This window comes from Cetorhinus maximus, chromosome 6 (genome assembly GCF_964194155.1).
Source record: "Cetorhinus maximus chromosome 6, sCetMax3.hap1.1, whole genome shotgun sequence".
NCBI classification, from domain to species: domain Eukaryota; kingdom Metazoa; phylum Chordata; class Chondrichthyes; order Lamniformes; family Cetorhinidae; genus Cetorhinus; species Cetorhinus maximus.
In genome coordinates, this window is record NC_135884.1 from 16124725 (window position 1) to 16145385 (window position 20661).

The 20661-nt window shown below is 44.3% G+C and overlaps 1 protein-coding gene across 2 annotated transcripts in view; it reads right to left on the bottom strand.

Moving 5' to 3' along the window:
- LOC144681563 (copine-9-like) overlaps window positions 1–20661 on the bottom strand; it is a 410414-nt gene that overhangs the window by 250632 nt on the left and 139121 nt on the right. For both annotated transcript variants that reach the window (XM_078543246.1, XM_078543247.1), the window contains exon 5: window positions 12923–12962. In XM_078543246.1, coding sequence (XP_078399372.1) covers window positions 12923–12962 — 40 coding nt within the window. The remainder of the gene's footprint in view (window positions 1–12922; window positions 12963–20661) is intronic.

Consider the following 20661-nt stretch of genomic DNA (forward strand, 5'->3'; position numbering starts at 1 on the left):
AACCAATGTTTTACACAGCTTCATCATAACTTCCTTGCTTTTGTACTTTATGGCCTAGATTTCTGCCACGATGGAGAGCCCCTCCATCAGCGGGAAAATCTGAGAAATGGTTGAACATTCTAAGTCCCGCCCCTGGACCAGGCATTTCCCATCTTCACGGGGCGGGACTGGAGTCAGGCCAGGGTTTGCACACGCGTGATTCGCGGAGGCAGCTGACCATTTAAACTACCAGCTGCCTCCGCTAAAGTGGGATTTTGGAAGACCAGGGGTGTGGAATCCGGAATGTGCAGATTAGAACTAGGTAAGAGAAGGTCTGAATTTGGTGGATTCTTTTGGATAAACAGGGTACCCTTTTGGAGAAGGAGGGCACCCCTTTGGACAGGATACCAGGACACCTTCTCGGGAGGTAAGGCACCTTTTGGGAGAGGTAAGGCACCCTTTGGGACAGGTAAGGCACAGTTTGGAAAAGTGAACATGATTATGCACTTTTTATGCACAAACTCATTTGAACTATCAAGCTGTAAAAGAGTTTTCCAATTGTCCAGGAACTGTCCAGCTGCCAAGGAACTGTCCAGCTGTCAAATCTGTCAATGCTCTCCAGGAAGTGACAAACGTGTCAAAGCTATCTAGAAAGTACCAAACCTGTCCAGGAAGTGTCAAACCTATTAAGGAACTATCTAAGGATACTAGGTGAGTTGGAATGGAGGGGTAAGGGCAAAGGGTGGTGGGGTTCATGGGCTGGCATGAGTTGGCAAAGAGGTAAGGGAGCCATGGGAGAATGGGTGGGGAACATGGGTTGACATATGTTGGCATGGATGGGGCATAGAGTGTGGGAGAGTAAGGGGGTGAGGGCTGGAGGGATGTTTTGGTTTTATTATTATTAGTTATTGATTTCAACACGGTTCCAGGGCACAGAGGCAGGCCTTGTGCCCAGCCTGCCTCCACACCCAGCAGCCTGCAAATTTGTTCCAGGGTTGCTTACCCTGATTCTTTTTCAGCCCTGCAGCCACCACCCCCCACCCCCCACTCCACCCCCTCCTCCAACTGAAAGTCCCACCTGTGGGTGGCCATTTTTAAAGGTCGGGTTCACCAAGCCAGTAAATCCCCCAACTTGGTAACCCTAACATGGAGACGAAAATCTGGGCCTATGCCTCTACTTAACAAGTCCAGGATCTCTTATTTCATATTATTCACTCTCTCAACCTGCCCTGCCACCTTTAACAATTTGTGCACATATACCCCCAGGTCCCTCTGCTTCTGCAGCCCCCTTTAGAATTGTACCCTTTACCTTATATTACCTTTCCTCAATCTTCCTGCCAAAAGGTATCGCTTCACACTTCTCTGCCTTAAATTTGATCTGCCTCGAGCCCACCCATTCCACCAACCTGTCTACGTCCTCTTGAAGTTTATCACTATCCTCCTCACAGTTCACAATACTTCCAAGAAGACTTTTGGATCCCCTTTTAAGCAGCTGCAGTATGGGAGTCTGATTGAAATAGAATAATGAAATGGCGCACCTCTTGCGATTGGGATGCAGAAAATCAATGTGACCCACGAAAGGCGCATTTGCGGCTGGTCAGGGTCGCGTGACGCGATTTTAAATTTTCCACCCCCACCCCCAATCCAGCCATCTGACTCCTGCTTCTTTTTGGGTGGGGGGGTGTGGAGGGCACTGGTTAACAATTGTGGGGATTTAGTATCTTAAATGCTTCTGTATTTGCTGGAGTACTAATGACTTGTTTAGTTAGTTACGGCAGAGTGGACAGAACATAGATTAATAATGGCACTCAGGTAACATCTGGGAAATTCTCACTACAGATGGTGTCTGGTTAATTATAGAAAATCCAGCTCAGAAAGGAAAGGAGGTTTAATATTTATTTATTATAAATTTGTCTGAGTTTTGCCCAAATATAAACTGGAAGGCCACAATAACATTAAAGATATAAAGCAGAACAATCAGGGCATTGAGGGATGGCCACTAACATCAAAAGTTATTTTTCTATGTATGGTTCCTTTCCACTTTTAGGTTTCTCCCCTTGTACTATGTACCATTCCCTGGCTGACAGACCAGGATGTAACCTAGATAATCTGTTCCCAAGTGTCTACTTAAAATATTCAGGAGCTAACTATTGGGAAGCTTGCGAGCACAAGTACAGGAGTGACATCTTAAGTCAGGCATGTCCAATATGCGGCCCATGAAGCCAGTTTTCAAACAGGTGAGTTTCAGTGGGAGATCCTGCATGCAGCTGCTCCTCCATCACAGGCCATTTCTTTCCCATGTTTGGGGGAAATGAGGGAATGAAACAGTCTCTGATTGGAGGAGCAGCAAACACCAGCATTGGTGAGTGTGTTGAGGGCTGTTGAGCTCAGGGAATTGAAGGTCTGAGGCTGAGTGACTGTGTGTGGTGTAGGGGGAGTGCGAGAGACTGAGTGACTGTGTGTGGTGTAAGGGGAGTGCGAGAGGCTGAGTGAGTGTGTGTGGTGTAGGGGGAGTGCGAGTGCGAGAGGCTGAGTGACTGTGTGTGGTGTAGGGGGAGTGCGAGAGGCTGAGTGACTGTGTCTGGTGTAGGGGGAGTGCGAGAGGCTGAGTGAGTGTGTGTGGTGTAGGGGGAGTGCGAGAGGCTGAGTGACGGTGTGTGGTGTAGGGGGAGTGCAAGAGGCTGCGAGTGTGTGTGGTGTAGGGGGAGTGCGAGAGGCTGAGTAAGTGTGTGTGGTGTAGGGGGAGTGCGAGAGGCTGAGTGACTGTGTGTGGTGTAGGGGGAGTGCGAGAGGCTGAGTGACTGTGTGTGGTGTAGGGGGAATGCGAGAGGCTGAGTGAGTGTGTGTGGTGTAGGGGGAGTGCGAGAGGCTGAGTGACGGTGTGTGGTGTAGGGGGAGTGCAAGAGGCTGTGAGTGTGTGTGGTGTAGGGGGAGTGCGAGAGGCTGAGTAAGTGTGTGTGGTGTAGGGGGAGTGCGAGAGGCTGAGTGACTGTGTGTGGTGTAGGGGGAGTGCGAGTGCGAGAGGTTGAGTGAGTGTGTGTGGTATAGGGGGAGTGCGAGAGGCTGAGTGACTGTGTGTGGTGTAGGGGGAGTGCGAGAGGCTGAATGACTGTGTATGGGGTAGGGGGAGTGCGAGAGGCTGAGTGACTGTGTGTGGTATAGGGGGAGTGCGAGAGGCTGAGTGACTGTGTGTGGTATAGGGGGAGTGCGAGAGGCTGAGTGACTGTGTACGGTGGAGGGGGAGTGCGAGAGGCTGAATGACTGTGTATGGGGTAGGGGGAGTGCGAGAGGCTGAATGACTGTGTATGGGGTAGGGGGAGTGCGAGAGGCTGAATGACTGTGTGTGGCGTAGGGGGAGTGCAGTGCGAGAGACTGACTGACTGTGTGTGGCGTAGGGGGAGTGCAGTGTGAGAGAGTGACTGACTGTGTGTGGTGTGGGGGAGTGCAGTGTGAGAGAGTGACTGACTGTGTGTGGTGTGGGGGAGTGCGAGAGGCTGAGTGACTGTGTGTGGTGTAGGGGGAGTGCAGTGTGAGAGACTGAGTGACCGTGTGTGGTGTAGGGGGAGTGCGAGAGGCTGAGTGACTGTGTGTGGTGTAGGGGGAGTGCAGTGCGAGAGATTGAGTGACCGTGTGTGGTGTAGGGGAGAGTGTGAGAGACTGAGTGACTATATGTGAGGGGGAAGTGTGAGAGATGGAGCAACAGTGTGTGTAGGGCAAGCGCAAAAGACTGGGTGACTGTGTGGGGGGTGCGGGAAGTGCGAGAGAGTGAATGACTGTGTGCTGTGGGGGTATTGTGAGTTTGCCTTGCACCCAGTTTCACGTTTTTCACTCAATCTCACACCAACACATAAACACACACCCACTCAGAGTGGGTGATGGTGAGTATATGAACACCCTGAGACTGGGAATGAGCCAGACAAACACACTCTGACCCTCTCACACTGGTCATTTTCATCAATAACCCTTTTTTTTTAAACTTAACTATTTATTGCCATGACATTGCTGTACTTTTGTTCAGCAATTGTTTCTTTCCTTAAAACCTCAGCTTCTTTTGAAATTCAATTTATTGTTGTGCCAAACCTTCACTTTCCTAAATTTGCTCATTGGCCCCTTGAGTGAGAAAAATATGAAAATGTGGGGTCCCGATCGAAAAGGCTGGACAAGCTCTGCCTTAAGTCAATTCCTTCCCTCTGAAGAAAAACCTTCATAACAAATATGAACAGCAGAAATAGGAGCATGAATAGATCACATGGCCCTTTGAGCCAGCTCTGCCATCCAATACATTAATGGCTGATCTTCTGCCTCAACTCCATTTTCCTGCTAGCTCCTCTTATCCCTTAATTCTCTGAGACACCAAAAATCAGTCTACCCCAGTCTTGAATGTATTCAAGATGGAACATCCACAAGCCTCTTGCGTAGAGAACTCCAAGATTAACAATCCTTTGAGTGAAGAGATTTCCCCTCAACTCAGTTCTAAATAATTGGCCCCTTATTCTGAAACTGTGTCCCCATGTTCTAGATTCCTCGCAACCTTTCACTTTCCACTCTGTCAAGCCCCTTTAGAATCTTCTATGTTTCAATGCGGTCCCCTCTCAATCTTCCAAGCTCCAGAGAATTATAGGCCCAATTTACTCAGCCCCTCATCAAAGCCAAACCCTCTCATCCCAGGAATCCAACTACTGAACCTTCGCTGTTCCACCTCCAGGGCAAATACATCCTTCCTTAGATTTGGAAACAAAAACTGTGCACAGTAATCTCAGTGCGGTCTCACAGTTTCACTCCATCACCATCCTCCCCCAAGTGGCAATGACTATGGTTGAAATTACCCTTGTGACATGCACAAATCTGCATTTTACCGTTTTGACACACAGCTGTCACTTGTAGGCAGCTATCAGGGTTCTTCCTCTGTGTACCATTTGCAGTATGTGTTGGCATTTTTTCATTAAAGGCTGACAGTCAGCTCAGTGATGTAGAAAAATGTAGGCAGCAGCGGGCAAACTGCTGATCCTTGACAGATGGGTGAAATTGGTGGTTGGAGAGCTGACAAACAAACTTCCTTGTCACCATTTACACATCAATATTGATGGTATACATGAAGAACAGGCTGCTTTTTATCAAATACAGTAAGATAACTTGTCATTTTTTGACCCTACAGATTGAAATGGTATTTATAATGATGCTAAATTATTAATGTGAGGGATTCACTTCAACTCAAACACTGAGCATTTGATACAAAGCATCCAAATCATTCCATGGCTCTTCTGTTTTTAATTCCTTCATGGGATCTGAGCATTGCTGGCAAAGCCAGCATTTGTTGCTCATCCCTAATTTTCCTTGAGAAGGTGGTGGTGAGCTGCCTTCTTGAACTGACCAGCAGTCCATCTGCTGTAAATACATCCACAACTGTGAGGAAGGGAGTTCCAGGACAGGGAAGTGAAGGAACAGCGATGTAGTTCCAAGGGATTTTAACGTGTGGCTTGGAGGGGAAGTTGCAGGTGGTGGTGTTCCCATGCAACTGTTGCCTTGTCCTTGTAGGTGGTAGAAGGTTTTGAAGGTGCTGTCAAAGCAGCCTTGGTGAGTTGCTGCAGTGCATCTTGTATATGGTGCACATTGCTGCCACTGTGCGTCTGTGGTGGAGGGAGTGAATGTTTAAGGTGGTGGATGGACTACCAATCAAGTAGGTTGCTTTGTCCTGGATTCTGTTGCGCCTCTTGAATGTTGTTGGAGCCACATTCATCCAGGCAAGTGGAGAGTATTCCATCACACTCCTGACTTGTGCACTGCAGTCAGATGGTGGACAGGATTTGGGGAATCAGAAGGTGAGTTATTAACTACAGAATTCCCAGCCTCTGATCTGCTCTTGCAGCTACAGTATTTACGTTGCTGGTTTAGTTAAGTTTTTGGTCAATGGTAACCCCCAGAATGTTGATGGTAATGCCGTTGATTGTCAAGGGGAGATGGTTAGATTCTCTTATTGGATATGGTCATTGCTGGGCGCTTGTGTGATGCAAATGTTACTTGCCACTTATCAGCCCAAGCCTGAATGTTGTCCAGGTTGCTGGATGTGGACATGGCATGTTTCTATATCTAAGAAGGTTTCCTGAGATCTGAGGTGTTATGTTCATTGTACAATATTAGATATCACATGTCTTTAGGATGCTCAGCTAGGCCCAGTTGCTAACAGTTTCACCTCTGAGTCAAAAGGTTGTGCGTACAAGCCCCATTTTGAGCAAATATTCCAGGCAATACTGAAGATTTACTGAAGGATGGGTCTGTCCTTTGGATGAGATGTTAAGCCAGTACCAGTTTGTGTGTTCTACTGGTTTAGGTGCATATTACAGATCCCATGCTACTTGTCAAGAAAGAGCAGAGCTCCCTGGTGTCTGGGTCAGTAGTGCCCCCTCGATCAACAGCACTAAAGGCAGATTGTCATTTATCTCAGTGCTTCTTGTGGGAACTCAGTTTGCCATGTTTGTTTACGTAACAAGTCAATCCATTCCAAAGTAATTCACTGAGCAGTTTGAGATGCTTTGGAAATGTGATGAGGTGCTGTATACACACAAGTTTAGATACAAGTATATATCAAAATCTGATATGATTTACTCTTTTTGGCCGGTTTTTTTTATCTATTCTCCTACTCATAATGTAACATTGAGAGCTGAGCACAGTAAATCCTGTTATCCTCAGGTACTTGGTCCATTCTTACAAAATCTGGGCAGTGGGAGTTGATAATCTATACAACTGTGGGACATCACACCAGTCTAATCCTGTACTCATCCATCATCTACACACAGTTTCAGTGATGGTGAGGATGATGTGTGCCATAGTGAGTAAGACCTGATTTTCTGTTCTCTAGCATAGAGGCACTGAGGCCAATTGTAGAAATCACTTTCACCAAGCCAACTCAGAATATACAGACCAAGGGAAAAATGGAAGAAATATTATTTCATCGAGATCCCTTTTTATAAAGTGGGAATGGGCACTATTAGAGTCCCTATTCTACACAGGACCGGGAGGTCCACATCCCATGTATTTTTCAATACCTCTAATGAGCACTTTGATTACACTCTATAGTTCTCCAATACCCATCTGCAGCAGGAGAGCTCTCAAACACAGGTGTCAAAAACAAGCTGTACCTGCATTAAGTTAAAAAGATAAAAGCTAAGCTCCAGGAGATTGCTGTTCTGAAATGCTTTCAACCCAAAGATTTCTGTGATGCTATTTAGAGAAAATGTTTACCTGCATTGACCTTGTGCTGAGGAAATAGCTTCAAAAATGCAAACCTTCAAGGATATAGTAACCCTGAACTGCCTGCCTTACTGAGAAACTCCCAAAGAGACTGATAGAATATTTATCAGATTTTACTAGATAAATGAACAAATTTCCCTTTATATATCTTCCCACATCCTCAGGATGTTCTAACAATTTTATAGCCAATAACTGCTTTGAAGGTTCTGTTACTATTATTAGGTAGGCAAATACAGCAGCCAGGCTGAATTTTGCCATCCCAACATTGGAAAAACCCACATTTGGCAGCCAAAAATGGAGGCGGGGGACCATAAATTTAAATTTCTTAGCCAATTCCCATCAGCTGCCATTTTGACCGGTACAGGAAACATTGAAGGTCACGGCCCGATGTGCATTCATAGTGACACTGGGTTCAGCATTTAACCATCTGCCTCAGTTTTGACTTTCCCTGAGTTTGAGATCTTCAGCGAGACAGATGGGTTCCTAAAGCCTGTGTGAAACACATCAGGTCAGTCAGTCGTGAACCTCAGGGGAAGCCTGTTGTGGAGTCTGGAACCTTTGATAGGTAAGTTTAAAAGGTGTTGCTAAATTCAAATGTCATAAATAGATGCTGCATGAAAAGTTAAATATGTTTTTAATGCAGTGGTTGATCATAGGGCTCTATCCTTAAAAAATAAGTGGCCGTTAAGTTGACCAGTACAGTGTTCAATGTTCAGATGTACTGGAGCACTTTATCCATGCATAAAGGGCTCTTATGCATTCAAAAGCATTGAGAATCAGATAGTAATGTGTCATCTGGACCCAGTGCTTTGATTCTTATGTTGGTTTGAAGTTCAGACATCTGTTGAGCCTTTTAAAAATCTGACCAGATGGTTAGCCATCTTTTCAGTCAACTTCAAAAGGCTTTAATGTATTCAACTTTGCAGACTTTGATGTAATCTCATTTTGCATGTTTGGTCAAGTTCCAAACCCCACTAATGGATTCAGTTCAGCAGGGATTGTTTACAAAGCTGTCAAGGGGACTGTGAGCTATTTTTGATTGACAGTTTTATAACAATTTAATAGGATTATTTTTTTGAAGTAATTTTTGAATGGCTGCTTGTTTATTTTGACAGATGTATGAAGACTTAAGAGGAGTAAGTTTTTTTCAAGTGGAGTTTGAATAGGTAATTGTTGATTTTGACAGATTTATGAGCATTGCGAGACATTCAATGGTATAGGGCTCACGTGTTCTGTGCAAGGTGGGTACTGGGTGAGTGGGTATGGAGGGATACGGGGGGGGAGAGAGGGGTTTGGAGGGGGCATGGGGGTATATGGGGGGCATGGGAGATATGTGGGGGCATGAAAGGGACATGGAATGGGTGGGGTAAGGAGGGTGAGGGTTAGGGTGTCTAGCAGCCATGAGTAGAACTGAGCCGATTTCCCAGAGAACTGAGGGAGGCCTTCTAACTTGCCCGCCTGAGCATCTACCTGCCTCTGTTCTGGCTTGGATTTATTTCAGGAGGCAGCGACCCCAACTCCAGCCTGACCGCATCTCCCTGGGGGGAAAATAACATATGCGTGCAGCTTTGTACGGGAGGCTGGAATACAATGTTGAGAAATGACCCGGCTCACAATTCCCAACTCAGAGGGGAAAATCTAGCCCAGCAAAGTCAAACAAATAGCAAATGACATGGATGATCAGAAAATCTGCTTCCGGTGGTGATAGTTGCGCTTCGGGAACAGAATGCTCTGCTCATCTTTGAACAGTCCCATAGGATCTTTTATGCCCATACAAGCAGCTAGGCGGGACCACGGTTTAATGTCTCGTCTGAACACCGAACCTTTAGCACTCAGTCGGGGTTATGTGCAGAAGACCTGGAGCGGGACTTGAGCCCACGACTTTCTGACTCAGAGACAAGTGCTACTCCAGTTAACACTTGGTGACGTAAACATCAATATCTTTGAAATTTATACTTCAGGACTGCCAGCATTTTTTATGTACAGGTTGCAAAGTTTTTGTTGATACATGGCTGATTTTTCTGATTCACCATTAGTATTTCAATTTTAGGTGCTTACATAAACCCAGCAAATACATTAGTCAACAGCATATTTCAAAATACATTGACACACTAGTGAGTAACTGACTGCGCCCCCATCATTATAGATAAGTACCTACTGCCATGTAAATAACCTGATTGAAATTCATCATGAGCAAAATTAAATGCACACTAAAGTTTGAAGGTAACACACTTACATTACACACTGAGGTTTGCAACCATTGCAATTCTTAGTGGTGCAAGGGGTCTGAGGCTGATACATCCATGCTATTCACTACATGATAGCAGACGTGCAGGGTACAATACACACTGCATACTGATGCTTGGGGCTGACACATTCACTGACCTCAATGCTCCCTGGGAGCTTGAGCAGCCATATTCATTGACATGGCTCAGTCTATGCTGGAAAAGCAGACTGCCCACAGGGATTCAGAGATGGCGCACTCTCAGTGGAGATCGGCAGATCCAAGCCAATTTACAGGCTCTGTGGCAAAGGATGTTGGAACACCCTTAAGCTGTGCTATTCCATTTATGTTTGTTTATATTCTTTTTTGTAACATAATAGACAAGACAATAGATTCTCACCTTCTGTTTGTCCAATACAAGAAGACAGGATATAGCATTAAATGAAGAAAGGGAGAATGTTAGTGACATAGTGTTTAAAATTATAATTAATGCTGTGCTATTTCATATACTATTATATTATTATCTAACAGTAAATAGAAGATCTGCTGGCTGTCAAAGGATAATGTAACAAAAAAGACAGGTACCTGCACAACTGTTGCAAAGATGCAATGACCAATGAGTCCTGAGCAGCAGCATGGGTGTTGATACCTATGGTTGTCACACGCTGGCCAAAAAGCAATCTAGCTGATTTTATTCCAACACACCTGGCAAGAATGGATCATGTTCAGGCCAGATGCCCCATTTAGACTATACTTAAGTCATTGTTCTCATTTGGTCCACTAGTCTAAAATCAGGGCCTATGTTAGTAGTATTCGCATTTTCAATTGCAATAAAGTAATTTTCCTCTGCCATTTTTTTGGTTTAAGCCCAAGAAAAGCAGAGTAAATTGTCACAAGTTCAGGCCCAGTTCTTGCATCCGTCATCAGTCTAAAAACACTGCAGAGGCTGGTATAGCATGGGCTACGTGTAGAGTAAAGCAGTATCTGAATTCCCCAGAGCACCCCTACACTAATGTGACATTTCTGATTCATCAAGCAACCAACTGTGTGATTCACCTAAGCAGGACTGCATAACATTTTGTGCAAATTCAGTGCTGAATTGTTGGGCCTTGGTCTCATGTGTACTCGGAATGGATTGAGGCAGCTCAAACTAATTTTACTAAGAATGCAGACAGTCTGTGGGGACCGAACACTTCCATCTCATCAGTCCAGTCTAGATTGAAAAGCAGCATCTGGAGGTGAAAACACATTCATTCCAGCCACTCGATCATTCCGTCACCAGTTTTAGTGGACTTAAAAATTTCAGAGGCACAGGCACTCGACAAGCTCACTAATGCACTGGCCTCGATGTTATCACCGAAGTATACCCTCTGACAGTATTGAAAGAGCAGTTGAGTTGAAGCAATGGCTGTAAAATTGAACAGAGTAGAGGAGCTAATGTTTGAGATTAGTTAAAATTTCCTACTGTTTCCTGCTTTCTGACCTAATGTCTAAAAAGTACATTTGTACAAACAAACCCTCATTTGCTGAAGAGCAAGATCTTTGTGCATATAAGTTCAGGAAATGGAGGGTGACCTTTTAAAACTTAATTTAGTTTCACAAAGGTTAATTTTACAACATTGTGATCCTGGAAGCGCATATTGTGCATATGACATTCTCACTATCTGGGAATTGTGGAGAGCATACTCATGCTTTTTTGAAACATGTTCCTGTGGAGGCAGCTTCCTGGTGAAAAGCCAGGAGCTGTGGAAGAGCAAAGAGATTTAGGGGTATAAGTACAGAAATCTCTAAAAGCTAGTGGACAGGTACAAAAATAAATTAAAAGGCTAACAGAATGTTAACCTTTATTTCAAAGGGGCCTAGAGGAGTGAAAGTTATGTTACATTTATATAAAGCTCTGGTTAGACCCCCTTTAGAATACTGCCTTCAGTTCTGGGCACCACACCCCAGGAATGTGTAAGATTACAAGTTGAGTATCCTTCATCCGAAACCCTTAGGGCCAAATGCATTTCGGTATTCAGATATTTTCAGTTTTTGGATCTACTGTATATGTGGCAGGCCTAGGCCTACTTATATTACAATTACCTAAGCCTAGGCTAGCTATAGTCTACAAACACTAGGTTATTTCTCCATTTGACAAATCCCACACACACTGCTTCCTACCCATTAACACTTATTACATCTGTAATATAATATTACATTGCTTTATCAACATAAGAATTAACTGCATAGCCATTCCAAAAAAACGTTCAGGTTTGGGATGTGTTTGGTTTTTGGACGTATGGATAAAGGACAGCCAACCTGTATTAGATTATTAATAAGTGTGGTAATCTGAGGCGCAATACACCTTTAGGAGAATGTGAGCAGATTGACCACGTGACTATATTACCCACTTTCTGTGTAGCGCATGCTACAATGTTAATCAGTAGCTTAGAATAGGATCTGGTTGGAGAAGCGCGCTTGGTGTTGGTGCTCTGTTACTTGTATAAATAAACAGCATGTGCTTCATCTTATATTGGTCTCTGCGTCTGAAGTTTGTTTGCCAACTCATTCACCAGTAGATAGGTGTGCAACCATGTTCGCAAGTGGTAAGGTTATGAACATTTAACTTCATTAGATACCCTTCCTTGCAGATTGGGAAAACTTAAAAGTATGGCATAGTATAAAAGATGCCATGGTAGTGGGACCATGGGAAAAATATGTGAAGTTTTAAAACCTCTTTCAGCAGCCAAAAGCTGAGACCTTGAAGGTTGCTTGTGTAAGCAAAAAGGGTAGGAATGCAGGGACCTTTGCTTTGAGAGACGAAGCATTAGGATATAGCATAAGATAAGGAGGAAAGAACAACAATAAATGCGCAGAACATTATGTAAATATGTAAGGTTAGCCACAGTCACATGAACTATCCCTGGTTAGACAAGAAAAGAATGCTCAGGCATGATCACCATGGGACTGAAGGTAATTGGGGAGTGGGAGGGATTCATTGGATAAGGGCCGGGACAAAAGAGACCCTCCCAATCAGGTTCATGTGGCGGAGAAAACTAGAAACCAGAAGACAAGACAAGAAGAGAGAAACAGAGAAGAAGGGCCTGAAGACCAAAAGCTGTAAGAAGTAATTGTGCGCTCCCCACCCAGTCTTACTGCTTGCGTTAGGCTGTAAACCAATGCCTAAATTTAGTGCTACAGATCACCTGAAAACTTCAACTTTTTCTGATTTTATCTCATTAAAGTAGTCGCACGACTAAACTTTGTTGCCAGGTCATTCCCATAATAAGGGACTCGAACCCAAAAAAACTACAAAGAATATATTCTCCTAAAAGGGAGTACAGCACAGAATGTGACACATAAACTGGACATTACAGACTTGGCATACCATCCGGCTGTAATGTAAGCAGACTGATTTTATGTGATTTACACCCCAGCTATATAGAAAGCCCCCAATCACTGTTGATAAGAGATGATTTCCAAACTCACATGTTTTGAAATGTTTGTGCTCCTTGAGTCCACATTGTACCTGCAGGTTTAAGACAGGAGAAGACAGTGAGACCAAGAGGGGAACACACATAGGCAATGGACACCAATTTAACGATATAAGCAGCCGAGAACAAGTAAAAGCAATTCAACACATCTAGGCCTGTTCAACTTATATATTAATGCTCTCTTTTATCAGGCCTCTACTTCCTGCTGCATCAGAAATTTGCCAACTTCCTTTTCGATGTTTCAACGTATACAAGTTTATTTATTGCCACATGTATCAACATAATTATTTTGTTTTATCTGTTGTTTTTCTGCATTTTCACTGCTAATAACTCTACTTCTGAATGGGCGCTGTAGCTCCCTTATATCAATAAACACAGTTGCGTGACCTGTTCCCTGCCCTCTGAAAATGTTGCCTCTACTGGAAGGAGAGCATAATGACAGCATGATAAGTTTACATAGGCAGTTTCTAATATACGTTTGCATGTAATAACTTATAATGGAAAAGCTTGACTAAAAGTACATGCAGAAGTTAGTGTTTAATAGATAGGTACCTAAGCTATTAATGCTTCTACAATCTTGTATTTTTGTTAAGGCTAGAATTATGAAACTGATCAGAAGCAATTTTAGCTACCCGTACCTGACGAAACTGGGCAGGCAGTAGGAGGGGGTGCAGTTAAAATAATGGGAGACACACACCTCCACCAATCCTGTTTCATTCCTGTGTGTCTCCATATTAACCTGCTCCTTTGACAGGACACCTGTAGGAACGGAGCTGAGTTCTGTTTTAAATATTGGGTCCACTATTGTCATTGGGATACCATCTGCCATATCAAACAGAGCGGGAGAGTGGGTGGCATTATAGGCTCCCACCTTGGGAAAAACCCACTGGAAGCTGAATCCTGGGCCAGAAGAGGACCTGAAGGTAAGTTTTAAGGTTTCTACAGGTTTCCTTGTGGCCCAGAAATCCTCTTCTGAGCCCCTCACTCCCCATTGTAGGTGCAACCTCTCAGCCTCTCTCAAACCTCCTGATTATGACCCTGATCATTCTCATAGCACCCTGGCTGTAGCTCCTGACACTTGTTTATGCTACTACCCACCAGCTAGGCAGTTGGGTTGGCCAGTCAGGCTTCCTCTCCAAGCCACACACCACCCTGACCAGGAACTCTATATCCATTCCTTCACTGTTGCTGGGTCAAAATCCTAGAACTCCCTTCCGAACAGCACTGTGGGTATTCCTACACCACACAGTGTTCAAGAAGGTGGCTCACCACCACATTCTCAAAGTCAATTGGGATGGGCAATAAACGTTGGCCGAGCCAGCAAAGCCCATATCCCAGGAGATAATTTTAAAAATGGATACTTGGGCAACATGTTGTTTGAATGACACCGTTAAGATCAGCAAAGCCTCCATTTTTCTGACCTCGCTTGGTTTCCCACATGCCGTACACCCTCCCTGCCTGTCCATTAATATCAGAGCCAATGTTTCAATCAAACAACAGGAAACAACATTGCGAAAACGCTGGTGAATCTGTCCCATGGATTCCCTTTATTGTGCTTTGTAAATAGTATTTCTCAAATGCGTTAGTAAGATCCGACAACAAAAAGCAGAAACTGACTCAGATTTAGTTCCAAAATAACGTTGAGTTTAATGACACTCACCATTACATGTAAATTATCCAGCAACTTACGGCAAGAAAGAAACCCAGAAGGAAAAAACAATAAAAACTGGCAAATAAAAATACTGGTCCAAACTGGTCTTGTACACCTTAAAATGTAACACCAGTAAAACTGGAAAATAAGAGTACAGGTCAGAACAGTTTTTTCCTTCTGGGAATATCCAGCGAATTGCAAATATCCACACATTGTTGAACAATATGCAATACTCCATCAATAGCCTTGTAAGAATGACAGCTCACCCTCAACCTCCCTGTGAATCTCTAGGAATTGAAACATTTGCTGCAGGAACTCACCAAGGTTCCTTCGACAGCACCTTCCAAACCCATGACCACTACCATCTAGATGGACAAGGGCGGCAGACACATGGGAACATGGGGGAACGTCTAACGAGGCAGGCCATGAAATGCTCTGACCCAGCCCCCAGCAAAATCTGGACCATAAATACTGCATTCAAATTTACTTTTGCCCCCTTCCCCATCAACCCCCATGCCCCCCCTGATTTCTCCCACCTTCCACACACCCAGCTCTCTCTTATTCAACCCCCTGCCTCCCTCCTCATCACAATCCCCAACATCCATGATCGTTGACCCATTGAAGTATCACCGAACACCGAAAGGAGCACTTTGGTTTTGATGCCTCAGCACTGACTGCTGTCTGCACCTTCAAGAAAAATGCACAGCGACAGAGCGTGTGCAATAGGACAATGGTTGTGCACTTTGCTTGATATGATCTCTCACAGAGAGAGCTGCAATTTCCAATTTAGGTTTGCACCACGCTTGATAAGTCTTGCAAGAAATCTGCTCATAGATGAGGTGGAGCACACTCACCTTTGCATTGTTCCTGATACCACACACTACTTTTTCATTTGCAGTCAGTGGCAAGGTACACAGGTGGCTGCCTGGACTCAGCTGGCAACCTTCCTCAGTGCAGCTTGCGTCTTTGCTTTTATGAGAGGGCTGTCTCCAGCCCATAATAGACATCTGCCTTCTGATCAATGGCTATTGCAAGATCTCCGACTCCCAGTACCATACATCTCCACTGTGACATTTTGATCAATGACTGCACATTTCTCTCGTCACCATAACTTTCCCATTCACAGAGTCATACAGCACTGACAAAGCCCATCATGCCTGTTCTAGCACTCTGAAAGAGCTACCAACTAGTCTCGTGCCCCTGCTCTTTCCCCATAGTCCTACAAATGTTTTCATTTAAGTAGAAAGCCAGTTGGAAATGTAAAGTGTCTTCCAAGTTACTGTTGAATTTGCTAGTACCACCCTTTTAAGCAGTGCATTCCCGATCATAGCAATTCACTGTCTAAACAAAAATCTCCCTTGCGCTTTTTTTGACAATTATTTTAAATCAATGTTCTCTAGTTACCAACTCTCCTGCCAATGGAAACAGGTTCTCCCTATCTACTCTATCAAAACCTCTCATAATTTTGAACACTTCTATTACATCTCTCCTTAACCTTCTCTGTTCTAAGGAGAACAATCCCCGTATCTCCAGTCCCTCCAGATAATTGAAACTGCTCATCCTCGCTACCAGTCTAGCTAATTACCTCTGTACCCTCTCCAAGGCATTGGCACCTCTTCTAAAGTGCGATGCCTAGAATTGGACACAATGCTCCAGCTGTGGTCTAGCCAATAATTTATAAAAGTTTAGCGTAACCTTCTTGCTTTTGCACTCAGTGACTTTATCTATAAAGCCAGAGACCCAAATGCTTTTTCAAAAGTTTATCAACTTAACGTTAAAAAAGTTTATGCAACTCTATAAGTGCTACCCCTTTGTTGCATTTTCCACTTCATTCCCAAATGTGCCACCGACCAAGCTATTAAAATTAGCAAGGGGCTCTTCGTTGGAATGTTATGCCAGACCAGATTTCGAGGACGTTTATGAAACAAAATCTGTAGATTGGGCCAACTAAAATCCATTTTGCCTATTACTGGGATGTGATAGATTTTTTTTTTGCATAGACATATTGTAAAGGGGGTTAGCAAAGGTACAGAAAACTCCTAAGATAAAAGCAAAATACTGCGGCTGCTGGAAATCTGAAACAAAAACAGAAAATGCTGGAAAAACTTAGCAGGTCTAGCAGCATCTGTGGAGAGAGAAACAGGGTTAACGTTTCAAGTCTGCATGACACTCCTTCAGAGCTGAAGAGTTTTCCACTTCTCTTCAGCTGTGAAGAAGGGTCATACGGCCTTGAAACGTTAACTCTGTTTCTCTCTCCACAGATGCTGCTAGACCTGCTGAGTTATTCCAGCATTTTCTGTTTTTGTTACAGAAAGCCCAGTTGCTGCTACCAAACTCCACCCAGAATCAAAGAGAGTGCTTAGAAAAGTAATATCAGTGGTTGTAGTCAAACATCAAACAAAGTTATGCAGAGGGTGAAGGGTTTTTTTAAATTGACAGCATTGGAAGGCAAGACACTGCTGATAGTTGCAAAGGAGGACAGGGGTCTAAGCTTATCTGGAAACGAAGGTTTGAAGTCGTCTTGTCAGCTGTCTCCCAACAGGCATGCAATGCGTGGATTATTCTGAGTGTTGCCTCAGAGAAGAAAAGGAGTAAATTCATTTTAACGATCTCCTGCCTGCGAGCTGCCTCCTGAGTGCCATAAACTTCGTAGTTGATCAAATTAGCCGAGGGGCAAGAGGTGGGACAGGAACACTTGCAATGTCCCACCACCATCCATGCACCAGCTCCCCCCACACACCTCCCCTGCCACCTCCTCCCCCCCCTCCCACACCCAGCCCCCACAAACCCACCACCCCCAAGATCTGGAGGTAGCAAAACGCTTCTGATTCCTGACCATGAATTGTTTCACATTGGTTATTTCTGAATGTTTTTGACCATATCAAGCTTTTTTTTTGTTGCGTCTTTCACCTTTATGACAATCTGAAGGAACGATGAGACTGTGGAGCTCACTGCCACATGGACTGGTTGAGGTGAATATCATAGATGCATTTAAGGGGAAGCTAGGTAAATACATGGGGTGGGGAGAAAAGATTAGAAAGACAGGATGATAGGGCAGGACAAAGTAAGGTAGGAGGAAACTCATAGGGAGTATAAACATTGGCATCGGCCTATTGAGCCGTAAGGCCTGTTTCTGTGCTGTAAAAATCTATGTAATGCTACAATTTTGTCCTTTGTAAAGGAACTAGTGAAAATCAAGTAGAAATGAGGTTGGCCAAAGAAGATAATTATTCCTCATCTGAACTTGAAGTTAAAACTAGTCTTATAATTTGGGTTTGTGCAGGCACTTGCTCTCACATCCAACTCAAAAACAGCTTCCATGGACAAACCCGTGTCTTCAGTCACTGAAGTTTATCTTCCATGCAAAGTAATCAGGATGAGCACAACAATGCTCCATTACATGTCAGCAGAAGAGGAGTTATATTAGTCGTGCCAGACACGTTTCTGTAACAGACTAAACTACCAATCAGAATCATTCATCAATAGTTACTTGCAGAAGTAGGGACTCAGAGCCAAATATCAGAGTCAGCTGAACAGACACAACAATGTTGGACCAGCTCATGAAAGGACTGAAGATCAGCAAAAAGAGAAAAAAAACTTGCATTTATATAGCGCCTTTCACAACCATACGGCATCCCAAAGCACCCTACAGCCATAGAAGTACTTTCAAAGTGTAGTCACCATTTTAATTTAAGAAACAGAGCAAAACAATTTGAATGCAGCAAGCTCCCACAATCAGCAATGTGATAATGATCAGATGATCTGTTTTTTGTGATGTTGAATGAGGGATAAATACTGACCAGGACACCAGGGATAACTCCCGTGTTCTTCTTTGAAATAGTGCTGTAGAATCTTTTACATCCAACTGAGAAAGCAGACAGGGCCTCAGTTTAACACCTGATCCAAAAGACAGCATCTCCAACACTCCCTCAGTACTGCACAATGTCAGCCTTCATTTTTGTGCTCAAGTCCTCGAGTAAGACTAGAACACAGAACCTTCTGGCTCAGCAGCGAGAGTGCTACCAACTGAACCATAAGATAAAAGCAAAAAACTGTGGATGCTGGAAATCCAAAATAAAAACAAAAATACCTGGAAAAACTCAGCAGGTCTGACAGTATCTGCGGAGAGGAACACAATTAACGTTTCGAGTCCGAATGACTCTTCAACAGAACTAAGGAAAAATAGAAGAGAGGTGAAATATAAGCTGGTTTAAGGAGGGGTGGGACAAGTAGAGCTGGATAGAGGGCCAGTGATAGGTGGAGATAGCCAAAAGATGTCATTGACAAAAGGACAAAGAGATGTTGATGGTGGCGATATTAGCTAAGAAATGTGCTAATAGGTGACATTAAGGGTAGAAAGCAGGACAAGCAAGGTGCAGATAGCCCTAGTGGGGGTGGGGTGGGGGGAAGGGATTGAAATAGATTAAAAGGTAGAGATAAAACAATGGATGGAAATACATTTAAAAATAATGGAAATAGGTGGGAAAAGAAAAATCTATATAAACTATTGGGAAAAAGGGGGATCGGAAAGGGGGTGAGGATGGAGGAGAAAGTTCATGATCTAAAGTTGTTGAACTCAATATTAAGTCCGGAAGGCTGTCAAGTGCCTAGTCGGAAGATGAGATGCTGTTCCTCCAGTTTGCGTTGAGCTTCACTGGAACAGTGCAGCAGGCCAAGGACGGACATGTGGGCATGAGAGCAGGGTGGTGTGTTGAAATGGCAAGCGACAGGGAGGTCTGGGTCATGCTTGCTGAACCATGGCTGACATACTAAACAGACAAACAAGTCCTATTGAACGATGGACAAGCACTTCCCAGAAAATGGGCTAACAATCCAATGCCAACTCAATATCATCTTACTTAAAGTGACATAAGAGTTCCTTCCTATGGTGTGATGCCTTATCTAATGCACCCAGGTCAAAACAGTAACTAACTAGTTAATTCAAAGTGGTTGATCCTTATACCCATAAAACATGTTTGCCAGTGAGAAGTAATCTAAGAGACAAGTGGCTAAAAATTCATTTGTGCACGTTCCTTCTCCTGTAATGCTTTCTGCTGGCTGGCTGTACGCTCAATGGGGAACCCAACGGGGTGCCTGGATCACAGATGTTCCAGCTAGTGTCTTGCTCTTAAAGGGAAGCTGCACTTAACGAAAGAGGTTGCTGATGACTACCAGTACTGCAATTAGAGAAAAGGACAAAGGAAGGGCTCCATGGCTCATAGCTGCAGCACTGGAGGGCTTATTCATGGAAGTCGACAGGAGGAGAGACGTCACGTTTCTGCAAGGAGGCTTAAAGGTCATAAAGGAAGGGCTTCCGAAGGGAATAGGAGCAGCTGGTCAGGGAGGTGAACTCCCAGTTTGGCTCCAAGAACCTGGTAGCAGTGCATGACCTCATGTAGGTGGTCAACGTCAGTAAATGCATCTTCAAAAAACATCTCAAACTCACCAAACCACCAAATTCTCACACAGCCCAATGCATCAGACTCCCATCACTCACCCATCTGCAGTTACTAGCACTCAAGACTCATGGATAACACTCAGATCCTCCACCTCACCCTCATCCACCTTCCATTGATGCCAGCCTCACACCCACCTCTCGCTACCTCCACATATCTCCAGCTATTCAACTATGGCAGGCAAATCAACCAGTCAAATTGCAACACAATCACTGATGTTCTGCCCTCTTCCTTGCAGAATAAGGTTGCCCATGATAGGAGGGTGCAAAACCAAATCAGCAGGGGATAGGCATGCCTCTAAGCCTGATGGAGGAAATGGTGCTGCGTAACATGGGGCCAGCCATTCTTGGCAGGAACATTCATATTGATGATACGTTACTGCCTTATGCCCCTTCTAAACTGCCACCTCACCCTCAGCCTGTTAACTGGCATGAGGTGCAAGCTGCAGATGGTGTGACCATGGCCCTCTTGCTTTCCACAGCGTCCCTCCCCTCACCCTAACCTACTCATTCTGATTTTATGCTTTCAGATACCAAAGAACTCCCATCTGCCCAGCAGCCCCAGGGGGAAGAAAGAGAGAGCAACACCAAGTCACTGATCAAGAAGCAACAACATCTGTTCCGACAA